At 43.5% G+C, this 25,545-nt stretch overlaps 1 protein-coding gene across 1 annotated transcript in view; it reads left to right on the forward strand.

The window, feature by feature from the left end:
- LOC142251359 (gamma-aminobutyric acid receptor subunit beta-4-like) overlaps window positions 1-25,545 on the forward strand; it is a 327,605-nt gene that overhangs the window by 118,015 nt on the left and 184,045 nt on the right. Inside the window, exon 2 of the mRNA XM_075324070.1 lies at window positions 9,870-9,964. Coding sequence (XP_075180185.1) covers window positions 9,870-9,964 — 95 coding nt within the window. The remainder of the gene's footprint in view (window positions 1-9,869; window positions 9,965-25,545) is intronic.

Genomic DNA, 25,545 nt, shown 5'->3' on the forward strand with positions numbered 1-25,545 from the left:
CTACATCCCCCATCGTGCTACATCCCCCATGCTGCGCACTCCCCATCGTGCTACATCCCCCATGCTGCGCACCCGCCATCGTGCTCCATCCGCCATGCTGTGCACTCCCCATCGTGCTACATCCCCCATGCTGCGCACTCCCCATCGTGCTACATCCCCCATGCTGCGCACCCCCCATCGTGCTCCATCCGCCATGCTGCGCACTCCCCATCGTGCTACATCCCCCATGCTGCGCACTCCCCATCGTGCTACATCCCCCATGCTGCGCACTCCCCATCGTGCTACATCCCCCATGCTGCACACTCCCCATCATGCTACATCCCCCATGCTGCGCACTCCCCATCGTGCTACATCCCCCATGCTGCGCACCCCCCATCGTGCTACATCCCCCATCGTGCTACATCCCCCATGCTATAATAGTTCTCCTATTATACTCAGAGAGGAGTATAATTGGAGGACTGTAATAGGAGGAGTAGTCCTGGGGGGAGAGGAGTATAATGCCGGCTCCCTGCACATATGTACCGGGAGCCGGTGTACGCTGGTAACTATGATACACATCGGGTAACCAAGGGACCTTAGTTACCCGATGTGTATAATGGTTACCAGCGTTCACGGGCTCCGTCAAGATCCCAGCAGCGCAAGGTTATGTGTGGCGCTACTGGGATCGTGACGGAGCCGGTGTACACTGGTAACTATGATACACACCGGGTAACCAAGGGACCTTAGTTACCCGATGTGTATAATGGTTACCAGCGTTCACCGGCTTCGTCACGATCCCAGCAGCGCAAGTTTATGTCTGGCGAGGCGTGCGGAGGGCCGGGGCGAGCAGCCAATCCATGCGGAGGGCGGGGCCAGGCCGAGGCGAGCGACCAATCCGTGGGGGGGGGCGGAGCCGAGGCGAGGCGAGCAGCCAATCCGTGCGGGCCGGCGGGGCCATGGCGAGCCCAGCGGCCAATCAGCTTTGTGTCACCGTAAGGACACAATTTTGGAGCAAGACAGACAGACAGACAGACAGACAGAATAAGGCAATTATATATATAGATTATTATACCCTATACATGACACGTAAAGATTATGCATAATACATTATAAGTAACACACAGCACATTATTCTCACCTATGTGGAGTCCTTTTCCTCCATGTGGAAGAAAGAGCATGGTGGGTGCTTGGCACCATCTTGTATACCCTGAGCAGTGCAGATGCCCGTCACCCTCCTCTCTAGTGAAGACGGAGAGCACAGTACAAATGGGGGAGTCCCTCCCCTGCAGTCTGCCTTCTGGAGTCCTATGCGGAGCTGGAGCAGCACACTGACATGATGTCTACCTGTAGCACTCCCTCTTATATCTGGTTGCCACACTAGTCCCACAGAGGTAAAGTCAGCCGTACTGGTCAAAGGCTTTTCTCGCAAACCTACAAATACTGTATACATAATAACTACTAAATTATTAGAATTTCTTTTCCTATATCTATTGCTGATCTGTGACATACTCTAAATCAGTCTAAAATGGCAGCTTTATTCCCTGCCTGAGCTTTTATACAATCTTATATAGTCCTTGGATGTGCCTTAGGCCTGCGACACACATCCGTGCCGCCGGCACGTGTTTGTCATTTTTTACACGTACCGGCGGCACGGAGACACGTTCAGAAATGCTACCCTATTGTAGCAGGCACACACACGTAAAACCACACGGAACGTGTGTCCGTGTGCGTTTGTACGTGTGTGCGTTTTTCAAAGCGCTGACATATCAGTGTTTTCTCCCACAGCACGGGTGTCACACGGCCTGCACCCGTACCACACGGGTGTAGTGTGTATGCGGTCCCGTGTGACACGCGCCGGAGAAACACACGTGTCAGTGAAAAAAAAACAAAACCTTAACTCACCTTCTCCAGCCCTGCTGTCTCTGCCGCTGCTGCCTCTTGCTGCCGACCGCCGCTCATTATTCTCATTTAATATTCACTACACTGCCTGGCAGCAGCAGCAGCGGGGAGTCGGGAGGGGTGGAGACCGAGGATCAGCACCACGGACAGCAGCGTGGACAGCAGGAAGGACCAGGTGAGTATGTAAATTACCAGTTCTACGTGTGTTATCGCGGATAGCACACGTAGAACACACGTGGCCCGCACGTACCAGAGACACGTACTTACCTGCACGCAACACGCAGGGGAAATACGTGTCTCTCGGCACGTGCGTGATTTTCACGTGAGTGTGGCAGAGGCCTAACCAAGGGATTTGTATAGAGCCGTGCTTGAGGACATACTTTCCACTCCTTACAATTGTGTAAGAGGGCTGTAAACAGTTGAAGCAAATCTTTTAGATGCTGTTCCATTTTCTTTTGTGGTCAAATCCTTTTCATTATCTTTTCAGAAACTAATTACATTACATTAGTTGTTAGTTTAGTACATTACTGTCTCTAGCATTTGTCTATCTACTGAGTAGCTGTGTACATCACACGACTGGAGAATAGACAGTACTGATGAGACATTGGTTGTCACAAACAGCCAGGTGGGGGTCTCACAATATCCACCCGCTGTTCACCACTGTTGTCATGATCAAACTGCTCTCTAGCGCTCCTCTTGTCAGCAGGTCTCTTTTGGTACTGCTGGAATATATATATATATTTATCATACAGTACAGACCAAAAGTTTGGACATACCTTCTCATCTCTAGAACAACTGTTAAGAGGGGACTTTGTGCAGCAGGCCTTCATGGTAAAATAGCTGCTAGGAAACCACTGCTAAGGACAGGCAACAAGCAGAAGAGACGTGTTTGGGATAAAGAACACAAGGAATGGACATTAGACCAGTGGAAATCTGTGCTTTGGTCTGATGAGTCCAAGTTTGAGATCTTTGGATCCAAACACCGTGTCTTTGTAGAAAAGGTGAATGGATGGACTCTACATGGCTGGTTCCTACCGTGAAGCATGGAGGAGGAGGTGTGATTGTGTGGGGGGGGGGCTTTACTGGTGACACTGTTGGGGATTTATTCAAAATTGAAGGCATACTGAACCAGCATGGCTACCACAGCATCTTGCAGCGGCGTGCTATTCCATCCAGTTTGCGTTTAGTTGGATCATCATTTATTTTTCAACAGGACAATGACCCCAACCACACCTCCAGGCTGTGTAAGGGCTATTTGACTAAGAAGGAGAGTGATGGGGTGCTACGCCAGATGACCTGGTCTCCACAGTCACCAGACCTGAACCCAATCGAGATGGTTTGGGGTGAGCTGGAACGTAGAGTGAAGGAAAAAGGGCCAACAAGTGCTAAGCATCTCTGGGAACTCCTTCAAGACTGTTGGAAAACCATTTCCGGTCACTACCTCTTGAAGCTCATCAAGAGAATGCCAAGAGTGTGCAAAGCAGTAATCAAAGCAAAAAGTGGCTACTCTGAAGAACCTAGAATATAAAGCCTGCTTTACACGTTACAATTAAGCATACGATACCGCCCCCATCGTATGTGCGGCACGTTCAATTTGTTGAACGTGTTGCACAAACGATTATTTCCCGTCACACGTACTTACCCTTCCATATGACCTCGATGTGGGCGGCGAACATTTACTTCCTGGAGTGGGAGGGACGTTCGGCAATACATCGACATCACGTGGCAGCCGGCCAATAGAAGTGGAGGGGGGGAGATGAGCAGGACATAAACATACCGCCCACCTCCTACCTTCCGCATTGCCTGCGGGAGCCGCGGGACGCAGGTAAGATCTGTTCATCGTTCCCGGGGTGTCACACACTGCGATGTGTGCTACCTCGGGAACATTGAACAACCTCACGTTCAATTTTTAGGAATTGAACGACGTGCATGCGATGAACGTTTTAACGTTCAGTCGCAATCGCACATAGCTGTCACACGTTACAATATAACTTATGATGCCGGATGTGCGTCACTTACGATGTGACCCCGCTGACACATCGTAAGATATATTGTAGCGTGTAAAGCCCACTTTAAACATATTTTCAGTTGTTTAACACTTTTTTAAGTATTTTATTCCACATATTTAAATTCATAGTTTTAATGCCTTCAATGTGAATCTACAATTTTCAGAGTCCTGAAAATAAAGAAAACTCTTTGAATGAGAAGGTGTGTCCAAACTTTTGGTCTGTAATATATATATATATATATATATATATATATACCTTGGTCCCCTTACTGATAGCACCCCAATAATTCTACACAATAATAATTCCGCTGCCACCACCGGACGTTCCACAAGTAGTCCGGACACCTGTTACAAATAGCAAAAGGCTCTTCGGATTCATATATAAACCAGGAGGAACGAACTATTACATTTTATATATTTAATCCGAAAATAGGCAGTGTTTATAAAATATGCAAGATATTACAAAAGGGGAACAATACAAATACAATGTAGACAATTACATAAAAATAAAAGCAATAAACATGAAACTTACTAAACTCGTGCCATAGATGTGACGTCTGAATTTATGTAAGGAGGGTCTCCAGTATAAGATGGTAGAGAAGCGGACAGCACCACCACTTAGATATGTCCTCCTGTACTGACAACCGGCCAGAAATTAGCTTCTAACTTTTATACCCTCAGGTCACCCTTCCATCTGTGACCTCATTTTATGATATCTTGTGGGCTGTGCCAAGGTGTTCAGCAAAATTAGATAATTCTAGTTTTTCACATATCTTTGCCCCTGGGCCACACAGGTGAGAGATGTTAGCGTCCTATTTTATCGCTCGGTTTTTCATTCGCATAGATACCAAACACAACACCTCTAGCATGATTTTATTGGCCAATACCCATTTGTTGGGATACCAGTGGTTGCCTAGCAAAGCCAAACGGTATTCCACGTTCAGCGGTTCACTGGGATTCTGACAATATGCTTTTCATTTTTCTAGCATTAACGTGGCACCTAAAAACTGAGTTCATAGTTTTTCCCTACAAAAAAACAAAAGAAATGTATTTCACTGCACATCTTCTTTCAAGATGCTTACATCCCCCCTGGTTGTAAATACCTAACTCTCAGCCAGATCAGATAGTGTCCTCAGAGCAACCTTCATCTCTGTGCTAGCTGGGGTGGGGGGTGGTATAAGGGACCTTAGCATTTTAACATGACATTGGTAATAAAACAAAATTCCACTAATAAAAAAATGTCATCTGGTATAGACAATTCTACATTTGGTGCACACACATTTGGCTTGAAAGGTTCATATTGTTGGGTGATGTAACACTTTAGACACCGCCGTTCGATAAGTTTGTGGGCGAACATAACAGTTTTACTTACAATTTAGTCACCATCCTACAACAAAGAGATATTAATTGATTATATATTGAGTTTCGGCAGAACATCTTTTAAATATTAAAGTATTACTGAACTGTATCTAATATGTTAAAATGTATATCTCTACAGTTTTAGACAATAATGCCTTGCAGCTATTACAGCTCATGATATATAGCACAGCCAATCAGGACGGCCTATACAATATTGTATAAAAGCTTAGGCAGGGAATACAGCTGCCATTTTAGACTGATTTAGGATAGAGTATGTCACAGCTCAGAAAAAGATATAGGAAAAGAAAGCTATGAAACACTGGAAAAATACTCCAGACAGCAATGTACAGCAGTGGAGATGATGAATGTAGTAGTCTAAATAATAAAGAGATTCAATTGATAGGTGGAGAGAAACATGCTGCATGATGGGTGCAAGCAACAGTGCCATAATCAGATTGTTCAGTGATGCAGTATACCTGGCATCTGTTATGCTGCATTAGAATTACAATTCTACATTTCTTTTCTTCATTCTCAATGCACTAGAAAGCTGCAGCAAGTCAGCCCAATATTTTTTACAGAAAAACAAAATCTGAATTCACTGTGATGCACTGAGTTTTTGCATGTTTTGTGCAATCCTTTTTGTGAAGGTGGACATATTTGTTTTGTTTGTCTTTTTAATATAAAATGAAAGCTCCTCAAGATACAGACATTTAATTATGACTGTCATCCTCACAGAGGTGCCTCAAACTATTTTTTTTACATCTGTTTTACTAGTCAAAATTTACATCCATACACACCACACTAATACAGCGCCCTCTTTTAGGTGTTGGGTGTTTGTATACCTAGCATTTCTTATGTCAGTTTTGAGAAGGGGGGTGAATTTCGTTAAGAAAATAGAACAAAAATGTAGTCATTTAGCTCTACATGTCCTTTTTTCCTCAACTGTTTTACTAATCTAAGTTTACACATACGGTACTTGCCATCCCTGTACTGCGGCCTGCTGCCACAATTTTACCTTCTGTACTTCTACCTGTCTTTTATTTCTTGTTTTGTCCTCTTTTGTCAAAAGTTAATTAGTATGATAAAAGAAAAAGTTGCAATGGGAAAGGATGTGTTAAAGTAGTGAAAAAACCCTTATGCCACGGCTAAGAATTTGGGAGCTTCCAGCAGCCGAAGAATCACCACCACCGTGGCACCAGTCATCTGTGCAGTAGGACCACCGAATACAGGCCAGAATTAGCCCCCTTAGCCTCCATGAATTTTATGATGTACCGGTACGTCACTGGTCGTTACTCACCTGAAAATATGACGTCATGGTACATCACTGGTCGTTAAGTCACCTACAAATATGACATATTTTTATAACAAGAGAACTAAGGGGTAACGTAGTCATAGTCCTGTGCGTGACCAAGTAATCAAAAACCAATCAAAACAACTTATTGCAAAAATATCAAAAGTTTTATTGCATAATTCAATTACAAGAAGTGACATACAAAAACATAAATCACAGAATCAATTTACAATTATCAGGCTTTTAAGGAGTGTCACTGATGACAAATCACATAGGGCCAACACACCACATGTGGCGGGAGTGTGTATAGATGGATAGTATTAAGTAGTTATGTGAATAGACCCAGTATGGATAAATTAAATTACTGAAGTATAAAAACTCTACACATTTCTATGAAACATTATTACCATACATTATACAACAGCCAAATGCTGAAGTAGGGGCTCTATAAAGAAACTCCCATATAATAATTATCCCAGATCGAGAGTACGGTATATATACATGAATAATATTAAACATATCTTTGTATAACTACTAACATATCTACTAATATTAAACAGATATATAAGAAAAACCCAGTCTTCTTAAATTAAGTTACTAAAATGTAAAAAATCTAGACATGTCTGCAAAACATTGTTATACACTAGAAAGCAGCCATAGGCTAAAATAGGGACTCCATAAAGAGACTCCCATATAATAATTACTCCAGGTTTAATACAATGCTAGTAGACTAATGCGGACGTCACACGAGACGATCTATCGTGCGATGCATCATCAGGGGTCGCGGTTTTCGTGACGCACCAGTTGCGACGTCGTTTCGTGTGACACCTCCGAGCGACGCTGAATCGGTCACAAATCGTGAGTTGTGTACACGTTGCTTATTTTTAAAAAATCGTTTATTTTTCATGGCGCCGGTTGTTCATCGTACCCGGGGCAGCACACATCGCTCCGTGTGACACCTCGGGAACGATGAACAAAGCTTACCTGCGTCCCGCAGCACCCGCCGGCTATGCGGAAGGAAGTAGGTGGGCGGGATGTTTACGTCACACTCATCTCCGCCCCTCTGCTTCTATTGGCCGGCGGCTGTGTGATGTTGCTGTGACACCGAACGTCCCTCCCCCTTCAGGAAGAGGATCTTTGCCGCCCACAGCGAGGTCGCTCAGCAAGTAAGTACGTGTGACGGCGGTTTAACGACTTTGTGCGACACGGGCAGCGATTTGCCCTTGACGCACAAACGACGGGGGTGGGTACGATCGCTCGTGCGATCACACGATAGATCGTACCGTGTGACGCCCGCATAAGCCTATGAGCCAAACCATAACAAACATTCATTCACCCATAGTGGCTGGTGGTGCCCAAGGAAAACGTGCCCCGACACGCACGTTTTGATAACTTCTTCAGGGGGCCGTAGTGTGATGACGTATCGGCATGTCACTGGTCGTTACTCACCTAAAAATATGACGTACCGGTACATCACTGGTCGTTAAGTCACCTACAAATATGACATATCGGTACATCACTGGTTGTTAAGTGACCTAAAAATATGACGTACCGGTATGTCACTGGTCGTTACTTACCTAAAATGATGAGGTATCGGTACATCACTGGTCGTTAAGTCACCTAAAATATGATGTACCGGTACATCACTGGTCGTTAAGTCACCTAAAAATATGACGTACCGGTATGTCACAGGTCATTACTTACCTAAAAATATAATTTATCAGTACATCACTGGTTGTTAAGTCACCTAAAAATATGACGTACCAGTATGTCATTGGTCAGGAAGGGGTTAAGAATATTACTGGGAAGGAAGAGGAACACATTATGAAATAAATGGCAAATCAATCTTCTCAGTCCCAGCAGGACTATGTTACCTCTGATAGAGGTTTCTGAAAAGAGTAGTCTGCCTAATCACAAATTACTAAGAGGGGATAATTTTTGGACCATTTTTTCATTTTAAAAACATGAAAAGTCTGTGATATTCAAAGGACTGGTGCTTACTACTGGGATATAATTTGTTTCTTTGCTGAGGTTACTTCAATGTTACTAAGGCTATGCGTGTATTAAACAAATTGAAAATGTAACGATAGTGACTTGGACTTAGGTAGACCCAGGGGAGCCTATACTGGCCCTATACCTGGGGGCTCCTGCGCTCACCCTAACCCTGGAGGTACCCTTAATGGTAGGGAGGTCCAGGTCACTAGCCTAGGCCCTATGTCCTGCCCTTGTCCCTGATGTTAGAGCCCCCCTCAACAAGCCACCACCCGGGGGAATGGGCAAGAACAGGAGTCAACACCCTACCAACATATATGGACAGATAGGCGTAACAACAACAAAACCTACTCGTACTCACCGTAATCACATACAAAGGAGACACAAAAAGTGCACGAGAGGAGACAACATAAAATGAGGGAATAAATAGACTACTGGGGAACTACCAAACCAGAACAAACACACCTGAGAATGCTGCAGACACCAATGCAGCAGACATAGCACTTCAGAGAGAACTCTAACTCAGCTCTTACCTCCTCCTGGCCAAGCTACCTAATGACAGGAAATAACGGCACCTTCTGGTGGAAGTTGAGGGTATTTATAGGACCATGGCGTGGTCCCTACCAGAATCACCTGACCAGAAGTTGCTGGAAGGAACCTTCTCTTCCCCAAAGGAAAGGGAATGCATTTAATCTGCACTCCCACACAACAAAGTGAGACTCTGTCCCAGAACATGTCACCAGGATCTGCAACAGATGAAAGTCCGTGACAAAAAAGTGGTTGGTTGCAGCCCTACAAAACCTCAGAGTGTTACATGCATCTTTTCAGGGCTTTGCAGCAAATCAATTTCCTACAAATTGATTTTTTGGAAAAATTTGACGAATCTTGAGAATTCAAGTTTCCAAAGATTCGATGATCTCTAGTTCCTAGGTGTTTTAGTTTAAGAATGTATCTCTTAAAAGGAATAACTTTTTGAAATAGACACCGGTCCACAAAATCACCAAGAGAAGCCATTTCTGACTATACATTTCCGTTGATATTCCAATTCAGTTTGTTCCTACCACTTGCTATTTTGGCTCATAGAATGACGTTTCTACTATGAGGTCCTCATATTTTAAGTGTATGGGGAACACGGTTAACTATAAATTATGTGATTGTTTTATAATCCTAATTATTTCAGTTTTTTATTATTATTATTATTATAGTAACAACAAATTAAAGCAGATGACATCATTGTAACTCAAAACATATTTCCGAGATACTGCACTTAGTTCTTTGCCTTTATCTTGTTTAGTTGTTGTTTATGCTTTTTTGGTGACTCTCTATTTCTGTTTTCTTTAGCCCTCCTTCTCCTACTGGGAATATCTCAGTTGTGAAGAAAACAGTGGACAAGTTGTTGAAAGGATATGACATCCGCCTGCGGCCAGACTTTGGAGGTGAGTAAAAACCATGACCTAAACCTCAACAAAAAATAGCAATTTAGGTAAAATGAAAGCAATGTGTAAATTATGAAGGTTAATGGGTATACAGAGATACTATGGCTGATAAAGATGACTATAACTATCACTTATTCTCCAAATATTATGTTGAATATCATGCTCCTATGCAAATTATAACTATTTTTGGTATGCAGTATATTAGATGTTTGTGATAATGTAATAGGATCTAAGGGATAATTTCTCTCCTTGTAGAGAGCGACATGCCATTGTAAGGAGACTTATAGGGCATAACTCTTGGAAAATATTATTATTTATTATTATAGCGCCATTCATTCCATGACGCTTTACAAGTGAAAGAGGGTATACGTACAACAATCATTAACAATACAAAACAGACTGGTACAGGAGGAGAGAGGACCCTGCCCGCGAGGGCTCACAGTCTACAGGGAATGGGTGATGGCACAATAGGTGAGGACAGAGCTGGTTGCGCAGTGGTCTACTGGACTGAGGGCTATTGTAGGTTGTAGGCTTGTTGGAAGAGATGGGTCTTGAGGTTCCTCTTGAAGTTTTCCATGGTAGGGGAGAGTCTGATATGCTGAGGTAGAGCGTTCCAGAGTATGGGGGAGGCACGGGAGAAATCTTATACGTGATTGTGGGAAGAGGAGATAAGAGAGGAGTAGAGAAGGAGATCTTGTGAGGATCTGAGGTTGCGTGCAGGTAGGTACCGGGAGATATTTAATTTCCTAGAGGAGCATGGCATGCATGGCCTTTAAGTCTCCTGACAAGTAGTCAAAAAAATATTTTAGGCGTGCACACTGCGAGAGAATTAAGTGGGGTCCCAGTGAACTGAGTGAATACTCAAAGTCCAAGATAAGAAAATCACTGCACTCTCCAAAATTTGCATACAAAACGTGTTTTACTGTGGTTTGCAATTTAACAAACGTTTTGGACTTTAAGACCTTGTTCACTAATCGCTCCTGGAAATTTATTGGTGGGAGATTTATTATGGGAGAACTAGCACCATTATAGTCGGCACTCTTCGCGTATTTGGAACCTTATATGGGTGTCTGGTGAAAGAATGAATAATTCTACGTTATCACTTTTGGGATCACTGTTGTGCATAGGGTGCTTGTGTGCTGTCTTCCCCTTGGGGTTAACTAGAGAAACTGTTTCATTTGTCCTCACTCTTGTAATGCTGGCCCATACTGGGTTGTGGCAAATGCCATTGTAAGGAGACTTATAGGGCATAACTCTTGGAAGATACATAGCATATTTAATTTCCTAGAGGAGTATGGCATGCATGGCTTTTAAGTCTCCTTACACTGGCATGTCAGGCATGTCACTCTCCACAAGTAGAATGATACCCTTTATACCCCAGTCAGAAGCCTCTCATATAACCAAATAAGATCTCTTGATTTGCAATCATGTGTCTGCAAATATAGATTCCAGTTTGGCTTTTATCCTAAGTAATGTGGCAAGGCTTGGTAAAGGTTCGATATTGACTTTTCAGGATTGCTGCTTCCGATACATGACACTAGAATTCAAATCCTCTTCCATTCTGAAGAGGTAATTTGCGAATGTAATACTTGTCCCCTGTCTTCGTGCTACCTGACTTGGTTATCAAAAAATTCTTACTAGATACCATATTCTGTTACACAGTGTGTGCCTTCATATACTGTATACAGGACAGGTGCATATCACAGCATACAGTGTGTAGTTGTATTCTTTTTTTATTATTTTAAGTGGATCGGTATTCTGGCTGAATGACAAGAATAGTCACCAGACCTGACCTATGTGGACTTTTTTTTTGGGGGGGGGGAAGTTATCATTATCAGATTCTAAGATGCCCCCCCCAAATTTAGAGAAAAAGAAAAAGCTAAAACATTGGGGTGAAAATTAATTCCATCTTATAAACCGGCTGTATCTTACCGGGGGGGGGAGACAGCGGTGGTAGGGCCATACTGCGGCGGGTGTGCCGGAGATGCAGGAGCCATTCCTGCAAAGCAGCAGGCATTGTGAGGTAGGAGCCATCCTCAGTGACTGTATGTAAAAAAATTTGGCCGTGCAGGCTACAAAGAAATGGCACCCGAAATCGGCACATGCGCAGATTGAGCTCACCTCCCGCTACCTCCCGGTGTCATTTTCCTTAAGTCTGCTGTTGGGAGATCAATACGTCAGAGGCAGTGTGTGCACACATGAGATCTCGGCTCATCATTGAGCCGAGAGCTCAATCTGCAGACGCCCTGGCTCCAGGCACCATTTCTTTGAAGCCCTCACCGCGACATTTTTTATATACAGTCACTAGGGATTGCTCCTGCCTCGTAATACCTGTTACTTCTCTGGGATGACTCCTGCTTTTCCGGGAAACCTGCTATACCTGCTGCACCGCCCGCTCCTGCCTTGTAATGCCTGCTATTTCGCCCTACTCCTGCCACCGCAATGCAGTGGGGACAATGGCTCCTGTGGCCCCGCTCCATTATTTTTCACTAAGCGGCAGGATTGCTTTCTAATTACTATTAGATTTCAGCTGGTGTCATGACTTTCCATGACTTTTTACACCTTTCTTTCTTCAAGTGTTTAATACTTTTTCCCCTATGTTATTTCTTATGATTACTTAATTTATGGACATTTAAGGTTTGATTTCTTTGCCTGTGTGGATTGGATGGGTTGTTACTGACATATCGAGAGAAATTCATGTCAATGTCACCTCTACAAATATATTTACTTAGAAAATTGGTAATGTGGTCAATACATATTTCACTCTCTGTGTATATGCAGATATATAAAGATATAAGGAGGGGAGGTGTTGATATTGAGCTATAGGAAATTAAGGAGCTCATGTACTTTCCCTGTACATGTTCCCAGTGCTGTTTATGGCCAACACTAAATCTGTGTGCAGGAACATTTTTTGTTGCAAAGTTACCGTATATATTTCAGTTATATCATGGGGACATCATTATTACAAACTGGTGTTCTGCCCAGAAGTCAGTGGTTAGGCCACAGACTATTGTTATGGTATGGGTTTATAGGCTCCAGACGTTTGGATGTGGTGTCGCAGGACAAAATGATTGAGCACAATAAAGAGGGCAAGTGAGCCCTATAAGGGCGAATAAGCCCATGACAATCTGGAGGGGGCTAGGGTCTGAAGGGGTTAATGTTTGGAATGCAGAAGTGTGCATTCTATGGGGTTATGGGATTGGTGAAAAGGGGGCAGTTGTGATTGGGGGGAAAGGGTAGGAGGCTGGCTGATCAGGAGGGTATATAGGTGGGGTGAGCCAGTGGTTACCTCCTCTTGCTGCAGGAAGATCAGCGTGGCCCACCCACCCGCCCTAATTAATTGTAAAAAAAAAAAAAAGAAAAAATAAGAAGAAAAGAAAAAGTAATAATAATTATATATATATATATATATATATATATATATATATACAGTTAGGTCCAGGAATTTTTGGATAGTGACACAATTTTCGCGAGTTGGGCTCTGCATGCCACCACATTGGATTTGAAATGAAACCTCTACAACAGAATTCAAGTGCAGATTGTAACGTTTAATTTGAAGGTTTGAACAAAAATATCTGATAGAAATTGTAGGAATTGTACACATTTCTTTACAAACACTCCACATTTTAGAAGGTCAAAAGTAATTGGACAAATAAACCAAACCCAAAAAAAAAATATTTATTTTCAATATTTTGTTGCGAATCCTTTGGAGGCAATCACTGCCTTAAGTCTGGAACCCATGGACATCACCAAACGCTGGGTTTCCTCCTTCTTAATGCTTTGCCAGACCTTTACAGCCGCAGCCTTCAGGTCTTGCTTGTTTGTGGGTCTTTCCGTCTTAAGTCTGGATTTGAGCAAGTGAAATGCATGCTCAATTGGGTTAAGATCTGGTGATTGACTTGGCCATTGCAGAATGTTCCACTTTTTTGCACTCATGAACTCCTGGGTAGCTTTGGCTGTATGCTTGGGGTCATTGTCCATCTGTACTATGAAGCACCGTCCGATCAACTTTGCGGCATTTGGCTGAATCTGGGCTGAAAGTATATCCCGGTACACTTCAGAATTCATCCGGCTACTCTTGTCTGCTGTTATGTCATCAATAAACACAAGTGACCCAGTGCCATTGAAAGCCATGCATGCCCATGCCATCACGTTGCCTCCACCATGTTTTACAGAGGATGTGGTGTGCCTTGGATCATGTGCCGTTCCCTTTCTTCTCCAAACTTTTTTCTTCCCATCATTCTGGTACAGGTTGATCTTTGTCTCATCTGTCCATAGAATACTTTTCCAGAACTGAGCTGGCTTCATGAGGTGTTTTTCAGCAAATTTAACTCTGGCCTGTCTATTTTTGGAATTGATGAATGATTTGCATCTAGATGTGAACCCTTTGTATTTACTTTCATGGAGTCTTCTCTTTACTGTTGACTTAGAGACAGATACACCTACTTCACTGAGAGTGTTCTGGACTTCAGTTGATGTTGTGAACGGGTTCTTCTTCACCAAAGAAAGTATGCGGCGATCATCCACCACTGTTGTCATCCGTGGACGCCCAGGCCTTTTTGAGTTCCCAAGCTCACCAGTCAATTCCTTTTTTCTCAATGTACCCGACTGTTGATTTTGCTACTCCAAGCATGTCTGCTATCTCTCTGATGGATTTTTTCTTTTTTTTCAGCCTCAGGATGTTCTGCTTCACCTCAATTGAGAGTTCCTTAGACCGCATGTTGTCTGGTCACAGCAACAGCTTCCAAATGCAAAACCACACACCTGTAATCAACCCCAGACCTTTTAACTACTTCATTGATTACAGGTTAACGAGGGAGACGCCTTCAGAGTTAATTGCAGCCCTTAGAGTCCCTTGTCCAATTACTTTTGGTCCCTTGAAAAAGAGGAGGCTATGCATTACAGAGCTATGATTCCTAAACCCTTTCTCCGATTTGGATGTGTAAACTCTCATATTGCAGCTGGGAGTGTGCACTTTCAGCCCATATTATATATAGAATTGTATTTCTGAACATGTTTTTGTAAACAGCTAAAATAACAAAACTTGTGTCACTGTCCAAATATTTCTGTCCCTGACTGTATATATATTTAAAAAAAAAAATGGAAAAATAAATAAATGAAAATAACTAATTAAAAAAGATAAGAATGGGAAGATTTGTTTGTCACAGCGGGGGGATAGGTCCGTTGTCAGAGGCTGGGAGTACCGATACTCGGTTGGTGGTCACTCAGGGGTAGTGGCTTCGTAAGAAATTGGGAACTTGTGGGCGTAGGTCCTGCAGGTTCGTGGGAGGGGTATTTAACGATGGAACATTAATACCTCTCACACCTCGGGTCAGTTTTGGTCACGGCCGAGGTGGTCCCTTGGGCTGCTTTTAGGATACGGCCAGGGGATAGGAAGAATTGGTTGCTTCTGGGACGGACCTATCGGTGTTTGGTTTGTGGTGTTTGGAATGTATATATATATATATATATATATCAGTTATGGTTTTAATTAAAGGGGCGGCATGTTGAGCCGCGGGAAAGATATATATATATATATATATATACTTGTTAAATAAAGCTGTGGCCATTCATCCAATGGAAGTTGTCTTGTCATTATTTATAGATATAGTAATTAAGTGGGTATAATTTATGAAGACAGAAGTATCCCTCATAGAGATGTCAAGTTTTGCACAACTCAAACAAATATGTCTTACTTTTAGTGCAGGTTTTCCAATCCTAAAAAATCAGTATGCCATAAGTTGTGGATCAAGGATTACTAGACCCAAGTACCGCAAGCCAAACATCAAAACATAGATGCACATCAATATTTATTCAGGCATAGTAGAAAGTCGGTATTTGCGACAGCGCCTTGTACCGCAGCTTAGGCTCTACATTCTGCTGATTGATGGTGTTCTCAGAGCCTAGATCATTAAAGTTTTAGAACAAAGTCATTTTTAAGGGTATTCCAGCCAAAAGCATAAATCAACAATACAAGAGAGCAGAACCTTACTTATTCACTTTTATTTACTCACATAAAGTGATGTCACAAAGGTCCTTAACCAGTCTTATCATTCGGATGTACAGTGCCTAGCGAAAGTATTCGGCCCCTTTGAATTTTTCAACCTTTTCCCACATTTCAGACCTCAAACATAAGATAAAAATTTTAATGTTATGGTGAATAATCAACAACAAGTGGGACACAATTGTGAAGTTGAATGATATTTATTTCTTATTTTAAACTTTTGTACAAAAGAATAAACTGATAATTGGGGCGTGCAATATTATTCGTCCCCTTTACTTTCAGTGCAGCAAACTCACTCCAGAAGTTCATTGAGGATCTTTGAATAATCCAATGTTGTCCTAAATGACTGATGAAGATAAATATAATCCCCTGTGTGTAATCAAGTCTCTGTATAAATGCAGCTGCTCTGTGATAGTCTCAGTGTTCTGTTTAAAACATAGAGCACATCATGAAGACCAAGGAACACAACAGACAAGTCCATGATACTGTTGTGGAGAAGTTTAAAGCCGGATTTGGTTACAAAAAGATTTCCACAACTTTAAACATCCCAAGGAGCACTATGCAAGCGATCATATTGAAATGGAACAAGTATCATACCACTGCAAACCCGGCCGTCCTTCAAAAATTTCATCTCAAACGAGGAGAAGACTGATCAGAGATGCAGCCAAGAGGCCCATGATCACTCTGGATGATCTGCAGAGATCTACAGCTGAGGTGGGGGAGTCTGTCCATAGGACAACAATCAGTCAGTCGTACACTGCACAAATCTGCCTTTATGGAAGAGTGGCAAGAAGAAAGCTATTTCTTAGGCCTAAGACACACATCCGTGCCGCCGGTACATGTTTGGCAGTTTTTTTCACATACCGGCGGCACGGAGACACGTGGACCTATGTTTTCATTATTGTTTGGACACACGTAAGTATTTTGGAACGGAACGTGTGTCCGTTCCGTACTTACGTGCGTCCGTGATTTTCTCACGCTGACATGTCCACGTATTCTCCGGCAGCACGGGTGTCACACGGCCCGCACCCGTACCACAGGGATGTAGTGTGGATGCGGTTCCTTGTGACACGCGCCGGAGAAACACGTGTCATTAATTTAAAAATAAAAAAACACATACCTGCACCAGCCCCGCAGATTCTTCCGCTGCAAAATGTTCCTGCCTGCCACCGCTCATTATGAGCGTGTAAAGGAGGTGGGCGTGCTGTCACGGGCGCTAATCTCCGCCCCTCTGCTCGGCCGGAAGCAGCGTCAGCAGGGAGTGGGCGGGGCTGGAGCCAAAGATCAGTACCCTGGACAGCAGCGCGGACCACGTGAGTATGCAAATCACGGATAGCACACGGAGAACACACGTGTTCCGTACATACCCGAGACACGTACTTACCACATGCAACACGCAGGGAAAATACGTGTCTCGCGGCGCGTGCGTGTTTTTAACGGATGTGTGTTGGAGGCCTTAAAGATATCCATAAAAAGTGTTGTTTAAAGTTTGCCACAAGCCACCTGGGACACCCACCAAACATGTGGAAGAAGGGGCTCTGGTCAGATGAAACCAAAATCGAACTTTTTGGGCACAATGCCAAACGATATGTTTGGCGTTAAAGCAACACAGCTCATCCCCCTGAACACACCATCCCCACTGTCAAACTTGGTGGTGGCAGCATCATGGTTTGGGCCTGCTTTTCTTCAGCAGGGACAGGGAAGATGGTTAAAATTGATGGGAAGATGGATGGAGCCAAATACAGGACCATTCTTGAAGAAAACCTGTTGTAGTCTGCAAAAGACCTGAGACTGGGACGGAGATTTGTCTTTCTACAAGACAATGATCCAAAACATAAAGCAAAATCTACAATGGAATGGTTCACAAATGGAATGGTTCACAAATAAACATATCCAGGTGTTAGAATGGCAAAGTCACAGTCCAGACCTGAATCCAATCAAGAATCTGTGTAAAGAGCTGAAAACTGCTGTTCACAAACACTCTCCATCCAACCTCACTCAGCTCCAGCTGTCTGCAAATGAAGAATGGGCAAGAATTTCAGTCTCTCGATGTGCAAAACTGATAGACACATACCCCAAGTGACTTGTGCTGTAATCGCAGCAAAAGGTGGCGCTACAAAGTATTAACTTAAAGGTGCCGAATAGTATTGCACACCACAAATTTCAGTTTATTATTTATTATAAAAGTTTAAAATAAGCAATACATTTTGTTCAACTTCACAATTGTGTCCCACTTGTTGTTGATTCGTCACCATAAATTTTAAATTTTTTATCTTTATGTTTGAAGTCTGAAATGTGGGAAAAGGTTGAAAAATTCAAAGGGGCTGTATACTTTCGCAAGGCACTGAAAATGCTGGGGCCCCTAGGAGAGTGGGGGCACTGTGAAATTGCCCAGTTTGATGTCCCTTCCCCCTAATACCAGTCCTGCATACCAGCCTGTCTTCTGTTCAGTTCTTTTAAGGTACTGTCACACATAACGAGATCGCTAGCGAGATCGCAGCTGAGTCACGGTTTCTGTGACGCAGTAGCGATCCCGTTAGCGATCTGGTTATGTGTGACACTTACCAGCGATCAGGCCTCTGCTGTGAGATCACTAGTCGTTGCCGAATGGTCCAGGCCATTTTCTTCAAAGGCGATGTCCTGCTGGGCAGGACACATCGCTGTGTTTGACGCTGTGTGACAGGATCACAGTGACTGCTGAGATCGTTATACAGGTCGCTACTGCGACCTATATTGTTCTGCATCGCTGGTAAGATCTCACTGTGTGACATCTCACCAGCGATCTCCCCGCGACTTACCTGCGATCCCTATCAGGTCGCATCGTTTTTGGGATCGCTGGTAAGTCGTTGTGTGTGACTGGGCCTTTAGACTCCTGCAATTAAGAGACCTTTGATTACATCATGTCACATAACTAAGTCATCAAAGGTCCCTAAACAATCTTAACCTTGAAATACAGCTGCTGGAGTCCCTATGAGGGTGGGGCCCTGAGCAATCATATGGTTTTATGCCCCTAACTATAACTAGGGCTTACAGTTAGGTCCAGAAATATTTGGACAGTGACACAAGTTTTGTTATTTTAGCTGTTTACAAAAACATGTTCAGAAATACAATTATATATATAATATGGGCTGAAAGTGCACACTCCCAGCTGCAATATGAGAGTTTTCACATCCAAATCGGAGAAAGGGTTTAGGAATCATAGCTCTGTAATGCATAGCCTCCTCTTTTTAAAGGGACCAAAAGTAATTGGACAAGGGACTCTAAGGGCTGCAATTAACTCTGAAGGCGTCTCCCTCGTTAACCTGTAATCAATGAAGTAGTTAAAAGGTCTGGGGTTGATTACAGGTGTGTGGTTTTGCATTTGGAAGCTGTTGCTGTGACCAGACAACATGCGGTCTAAGGTACTCTCAATTGAGGTGAAGCAGAACATCCTGAGGCTGAAAAAAAAGAAAAAATCCATCAGAGAGATAGCAGACATGCTTGGAGTAGCAAAATCAACAGTCGGGTACATTCTGAGAAAAAAGGAATTGACTGGTGAGCTTGGGAACTCAAAAAGGCCTGGGCGTCCATGGATGACAACAGTGGTGGATGATCGCCGCATACTTTCTTTGGTGAAGAAGAACCCGTTCACAACATCAACTGAAGTCCAGAACACTCTCAGTGAAGTAGGTGTATCTGTCTCTAAGTCAACAGTAAAGAGAAGACTCCGTGAAAGTAAATACAAAGGGTTCACATCTAGATGCAAACCATTCATCAATTCCAAAAATAGACAGGCCAGAGTTACATTTGCTGAAAAACACCTCATGAAGCCAGCTCAGTTCTGGAAAAGTATTCTATGGACAGATGAGACAAAGATCAACCTGTACCAGAATGATGGGAAGAAAAAAGTTTGGAGAAGAAAGGGAACGGCACATGATCCAAGGCACACCACATCCTCTGTAAAACATGGTGGAGGCAACGTGATGGCATGGGCATGCATGGCTTTCAATGGCACTGGGTCACTTGTGTTTATTGATGACATAACAGCAGACAAGAGTAGCCGGATGAATTCTGAAGTGTACCGGGATATACTTTCAGCCCAGATTCAGCCAAATGCCGCAAAGTTGATCGGACGGCGCTTCATAGTACAGATGGACAATGACCCCAAGCATACAGCCAAAGCTACCCAGGAGTTCATGAGTGCAAAAAAGTGGAACATTCTGCAGTGGCCAAGTCAATCACCAGATCTTAACCCAATTGAGCATGCATTTCACTTGCTCAAATCCAGACTTAAGACGGAAAGACCCACAAACAAGCAAGACCCGAAGGCTGCGGCTGTAAAGGCCTGGCAAAGCATTAAGAAGGAGGAAACCCAGCGTTTGGTGATGTCCATGGGTTCCAGACTTAAGGCAGTGATTGCCTCCAAAGGATTCGCAACAAAATATTGAAAATAAAAATATTTTGTTTGGGTTTGGTTTATTTGTCCAATTACTTTTGACCTCCTAAAATGTGGAGTGTTTGTAAAGAAATGTGTACAATTCCTACAATTTCTATCAGATATTTTTGTTCAAACCTTCAAATTAAACGTTACAATCTGCACTTGAATTCTGTTGTAGAGGTTTCATTTCAAATCCAATGTGGTGGCATGCAGAGCCCAACTCGCCAAAATTGTGTCACTGTCCAAATATTTCTGGACCTAACTGTATTTTTGGAGTATGGCTTATACTTAAAAAATCCTGTAAAATCATGTTAGGGCTTATTTTCGGGGTAGGTCTTATTTTCAGGGAAAGATGGTGCCACTTTGGTGGACCAAGCTGCTGCATACATTTCAAAAACTGCTAACACGGTATATGATTTACATACAATGTAACTTTTTCTGCCTACTCTGTGCATAGGAAGCTTTTCGAAAGCTGTCAATCAACGGTTTTGGTGGGGTAAGGGTTAAAAACGCAGATGATGATAAAATTGAGACACATTGGCTTGTGCATTAATCTCCATTCTGAGTCTTAAGCGGGCTTTGCACACTACGACATCGCAGGTGCGATGTCGGTGGGGTCAAATTGAAAGTGACGCACATCCGGCATCGCATGCGACATCGTAGTGTGTAAAGCCTAGATGATACGATTAACGAGCGCAAAATCGTCGTAATCGTATCATCGGTGCAGCGTCGGCGTAATCCATAATTACGCTGACGCGACGGTCCGATGTTGTTCCTCGCTCCTGCGGCAGCACACATCGCTGTGTGTGAAGTCGCAGGAGCGATGAACATCTCCTACCGGCGTCACCGCGGCTTCCGTAGGATATGCGGAAGGAAGGAGGTGGGCAGGATGTTTACATCCTGCTCATCTCCGCCCCTCCGCCGCTATTGGCCGCCTGCCGTGTGACATCGCTATGACGCCGCATGACCCGCCCCCTTAGGAAGGAGGCGGGTCGCCGGCCAGAGCGACGGTCGCAGGGCAGGTGAGTGCATGTGAAGCTGGCGTAGCGATAATTTTCGCTACGCCAGCTATCACACGATATCGTACCTGCGACGGGGGCGGGGGACTATCGCGTGCGACATCGCAGCATCGGCTTGCGATGTCGCAACGTGCAAAGCCCGCCTTAATCATATAAAGAACAATAGCAATGAGCCTCATATATGTAGATCTGTGCACAAGTAAAAGTCACAAACTCAGGTACCATAACATCACTGCTTTTGCTTAAGATTCAAGAAAACAGCAATTTAACACAAAATGATGGAATATATACAGTTGAAACAGAACCAATGTTTAATGTAGATACATTTTATAGCTCAAGCCTTTGGGGAATATGCCTCGTGAGTAAATAGCTGGGGGGTTCCAATCACGCCCCCTCGCCCCCACCCCTCTCCGGCTATTGTAATTAATTTTTGGGCTACAAATTTGAAACTATTCTTTCTTGTAACTTTGTGTCTTTTTTCATCTCTATCTGCCCTGCTGTGCATCAAACGTCATATAATTGAATGGTGGGTCCTATTCTTTTCTGTTAAGACAAAAGTTTCCAGAATCACTCGCTTCTCCTTAGTGCTGCAAACCCCTCGCTCTCTGCTGTGTGCTCTTGATTACCCACACCTCTTTAAGTTATCATCTAGCTAGTCAAAGTATACAATTCACCTTATACTTCTGTGCACTCCCTATTCCGAAGCAATATCCTGCCTGGACAATTTTATCTTATGCCATCTACCATGGTGCAATATCAGGAGGAAGTGATCTACTGTATATACTGATCTTATCACTTGATATGGTAGAGATACAGATTGTATTACAAAGGCGCAGCCACCCCTTTACGTAGCATCAGCCCTCACAGTAGACGCTCTGTCCTATACACACTACAGCTATGCATGGCAGGAAGCCAGCAAATGGAGAGACTGTGCAATGCAGGATTGACAAAATAGAGCCTTATGGAGCATATTAGGGATGTCATATGTGCAAAACCGGGCAAATTTAGAAATGGGTTATCAGACCAAATTAATAAATATATACTGTGAGGCTGCGCTTACTGAATGTGATAGGGGACACTCGCTTGGCAGCTAGATTGAGGTACACACAGGAACGGTTTCTAGTTAAACAGTCCAGTTGGTTTATTAACAAACATATAAACCGTCTTCCAAGAACAAAACATGAGCCTTTTTTCAGCTTTGCAGAAACGTATATGACATGCAGTCTGTTCATCTGCGGGCACGCCTGCACAGCTTCGGGTACAACCCCACAGAAGTATCTGAGTGAAGGTATTGCAACCGTCACTCATTGACCTCGGTCAGTATACAACCCCCTTTTGTTAGGTTACCTTTCCTTTCAGGAGCTTTGAGCTAGGCTTCACACACACATGCATTCCTTGCTAAAGTGTCTCCAGGTACTCTGCAGTAAGCTCTCCACATGGTCTCATCTCAGGGTGCTTCCAGGAAGTAAACTACTTCTAAGCACAGAGAGACCTTGTAACTAGTGATGGGCAGACTTGCAGATAGCCGGGATCAGCGAGTCCAACTGGTTTTTAAAAAAAAAAAACAAAAAAAAAAACCTGGTTTCGGCCTGGAATTGATGTTGGATATCTGGCCGGATGCTGGTCCCCTTATAAGTTTATGGGGACTAGAATTCGGCACTTTAAAATGGTGGTAGGAATAGGGGGATTGGACCAGGCACGTAATACTTACTAGCTTCCCGTACGGCTGTAACACTACTTCCAGGGTCACTCATTATCCTTCATGCATATGCACTGCTTTCCCCGCCCATGAGCTGTCCCCGTGTGTCTGATTGGCTGCAGTCAGAGGCGCCCCCACCCTGTGTGACAGAGTGTCTGAGTGCTTTCGATCAGAGGCACTGTGTGTGTCCCTATATTGATGCAAAAAAATATATATATATAATTGGCATAGGGACCCTCCATATTATGATACCCAGCACAGATAAAGCATACAGGCTGCAGCCCCCAGCTGTGCACTTATCTTGGCTATGTATCAAAATAAGAGGAACCGCATGCATTTTGTTTAAAATTATTTAAATAAATAATTTTAAAAAAACGGAACGTGGTCCACCCCAATTTTGATACCCAGACATGATAAAGCTGACAGCTTTATCATGGCTGCCCCAATCCCGGAACTTTACCCAGCTCATCCCGATTGGCCTGGTACGGTGGCAATCAGGGCACAAAAAGGTTAATGAAAGCTCACAGATGCTACTAATCCCTAGATTAGTAATGGGGAAAAAGAAATAAATAAAAACACCAAAAAAAAACTTTATTTGAAATAAAATACAAAAATCCTACCCTCTTTCACCCCTTTATTAACTTAAAAACACACAGGACCTACATAATCCACACAAAGTCCCACAATGATTCCAGCTCTCCTATATTACTGAAGGCTTTCAGCTTGGGCATAGAACATGGGGGGACCCTATCCCAACTTATTTATTTATTTATTTTACACCAACATAGACACACACACTTCGGGGACTGCGTGTGTGTGAGGGAATCAGTGCATATGCATGAGGTTAATGAGCGGCCCAGTAAGTAGTGTGAGTGGCCCGGAAGCAGTATACAGCATAACACACTTGCTTTACCCTTTTTTCCTTTTTTTCCTTTTATATTTTTAATTGTCAGATCGAGGTCGTTACCAGGGGTTCCCTGAGAACTCTGGCCCTGGGGTTGCGGCTCGGGCATTTTTAAGTCCGTGCGGATCCGGACTTTTACAGTCTGGGTCCGCCCATCACTACATGTGACCAAACAACCAGACAATTCGTACACCTGGCCCTAAATACATTAACATGACTTGTGGAACTACAAGTCCCAGAGTAAATGGTCCAGGTTTACATCTCAGAAGATCTCTGCCTCTTCGATACATAGCGGCAATTTACCTTTTATTCGGTCAGTATCTCACATATCCCGATCTCTGTTCAAACTTGTGAGGTTCAACACTTGCCCCAAGACATGGCATCCGTTTTACCCTGCCCTACCAGACGAAAGGGCCCTCTCATCACCAAATTCTTTTTTGTGAACCATGAACTATTAGACTCCGTCACCGTATCTATTAAAAGTCACCAGATTAGACTTTCTCTGCCCCCAGTGGTCAGTACGGTAGTACGATTTACCGGCACCCCTAACTACGGTCTGGTCTGACTCTGTGTCATATAACCTACAGGTATTCTTTTCTGGGACTCTCAGCCTCAAGCTAAGAAAGGGTTCACTATCTCCAAACCCCTTGTGTCCTCTTCCTTCAGGACATTTTCATTTGTTTCTCCTATCGCCTTCCCTAACCAGAGACCCGTCACCCATTTTTCTCTTCTTTTGGCTCTAGCTTCAACTTTTCCCGTTCCTTTATTTAGAGAACCCCTTCTTTTTCATGTAATGTGGTTTGAAGTCGGCCGCCATCTTTTACACTTTTGGCGAAGCTGTCTCTCAATTTGCAGTCTTTCAAGCCTTAAGTGCCCTACTTCACTTAGGTGTGTCACACGGTATTCAAGAAGAATCTACACATTTTTAAGACTCTCCACTGTACCCATAACAAAGAACGGATCCATGCCATATTCTCTTGACATATTGTCTACGTTGTTACCGGGAATTCTTATACTCACCCCTCCAGACTTATCCACCATTTTCTGCATGATATGACTGCGTCTCTCAATGACTTTTATCACTAGAGCACTAGGCACCTGGACGACATTTTCTTGCACCAGACATCAAGCTTTCCTCGTATGCTCCAGCCGTCTAGTTGCTTCTTCATCTCTCAACCGGACAATCCGCTTCATGCGAACACATCTCAATTGTGTGTCACTCAGGATAGCTACCCATTTCACTGTAACTTCAGTTTTGGACAGTATAACTAACTATTGAGCCTCCAAGGATCAGTACACCCTACACGGTTCCACAGCTTTCTTGAATACTATATACACAGTCTCTCTGGCACATGTTTCTCACAAATCTACATTTACCATACACTTGAACAGAGAAGTCTCTTAATTTCCTGCAGTCACCAGGCGATTGTCTTGTTCAGCTGTCAGAGCCAGCTGCTTCTGAAATTCATGTTCTTTAAGATGTTTGGCCAAGATAGACACCTGTCGCCCCATTTTCTCATAGGCTGCCTCAGTAATCA

The sequence above is a fragment of the Anomaloglossus baeobatrachus genome, chromosome 9 (assembly GCF_048569485.1).
Source record: "Anomaloglossus baeobatrachus isolate aAnoBae1 chromosome 9, aAnoBae1.hap1, whole genome shotgun sequence".
NCBI lineage: Eukaryota > Metazoa > Chordata > Amphibia > Anura > Aromobatidae > Anomaloglossus > Anomaloglossus baeobatrachus.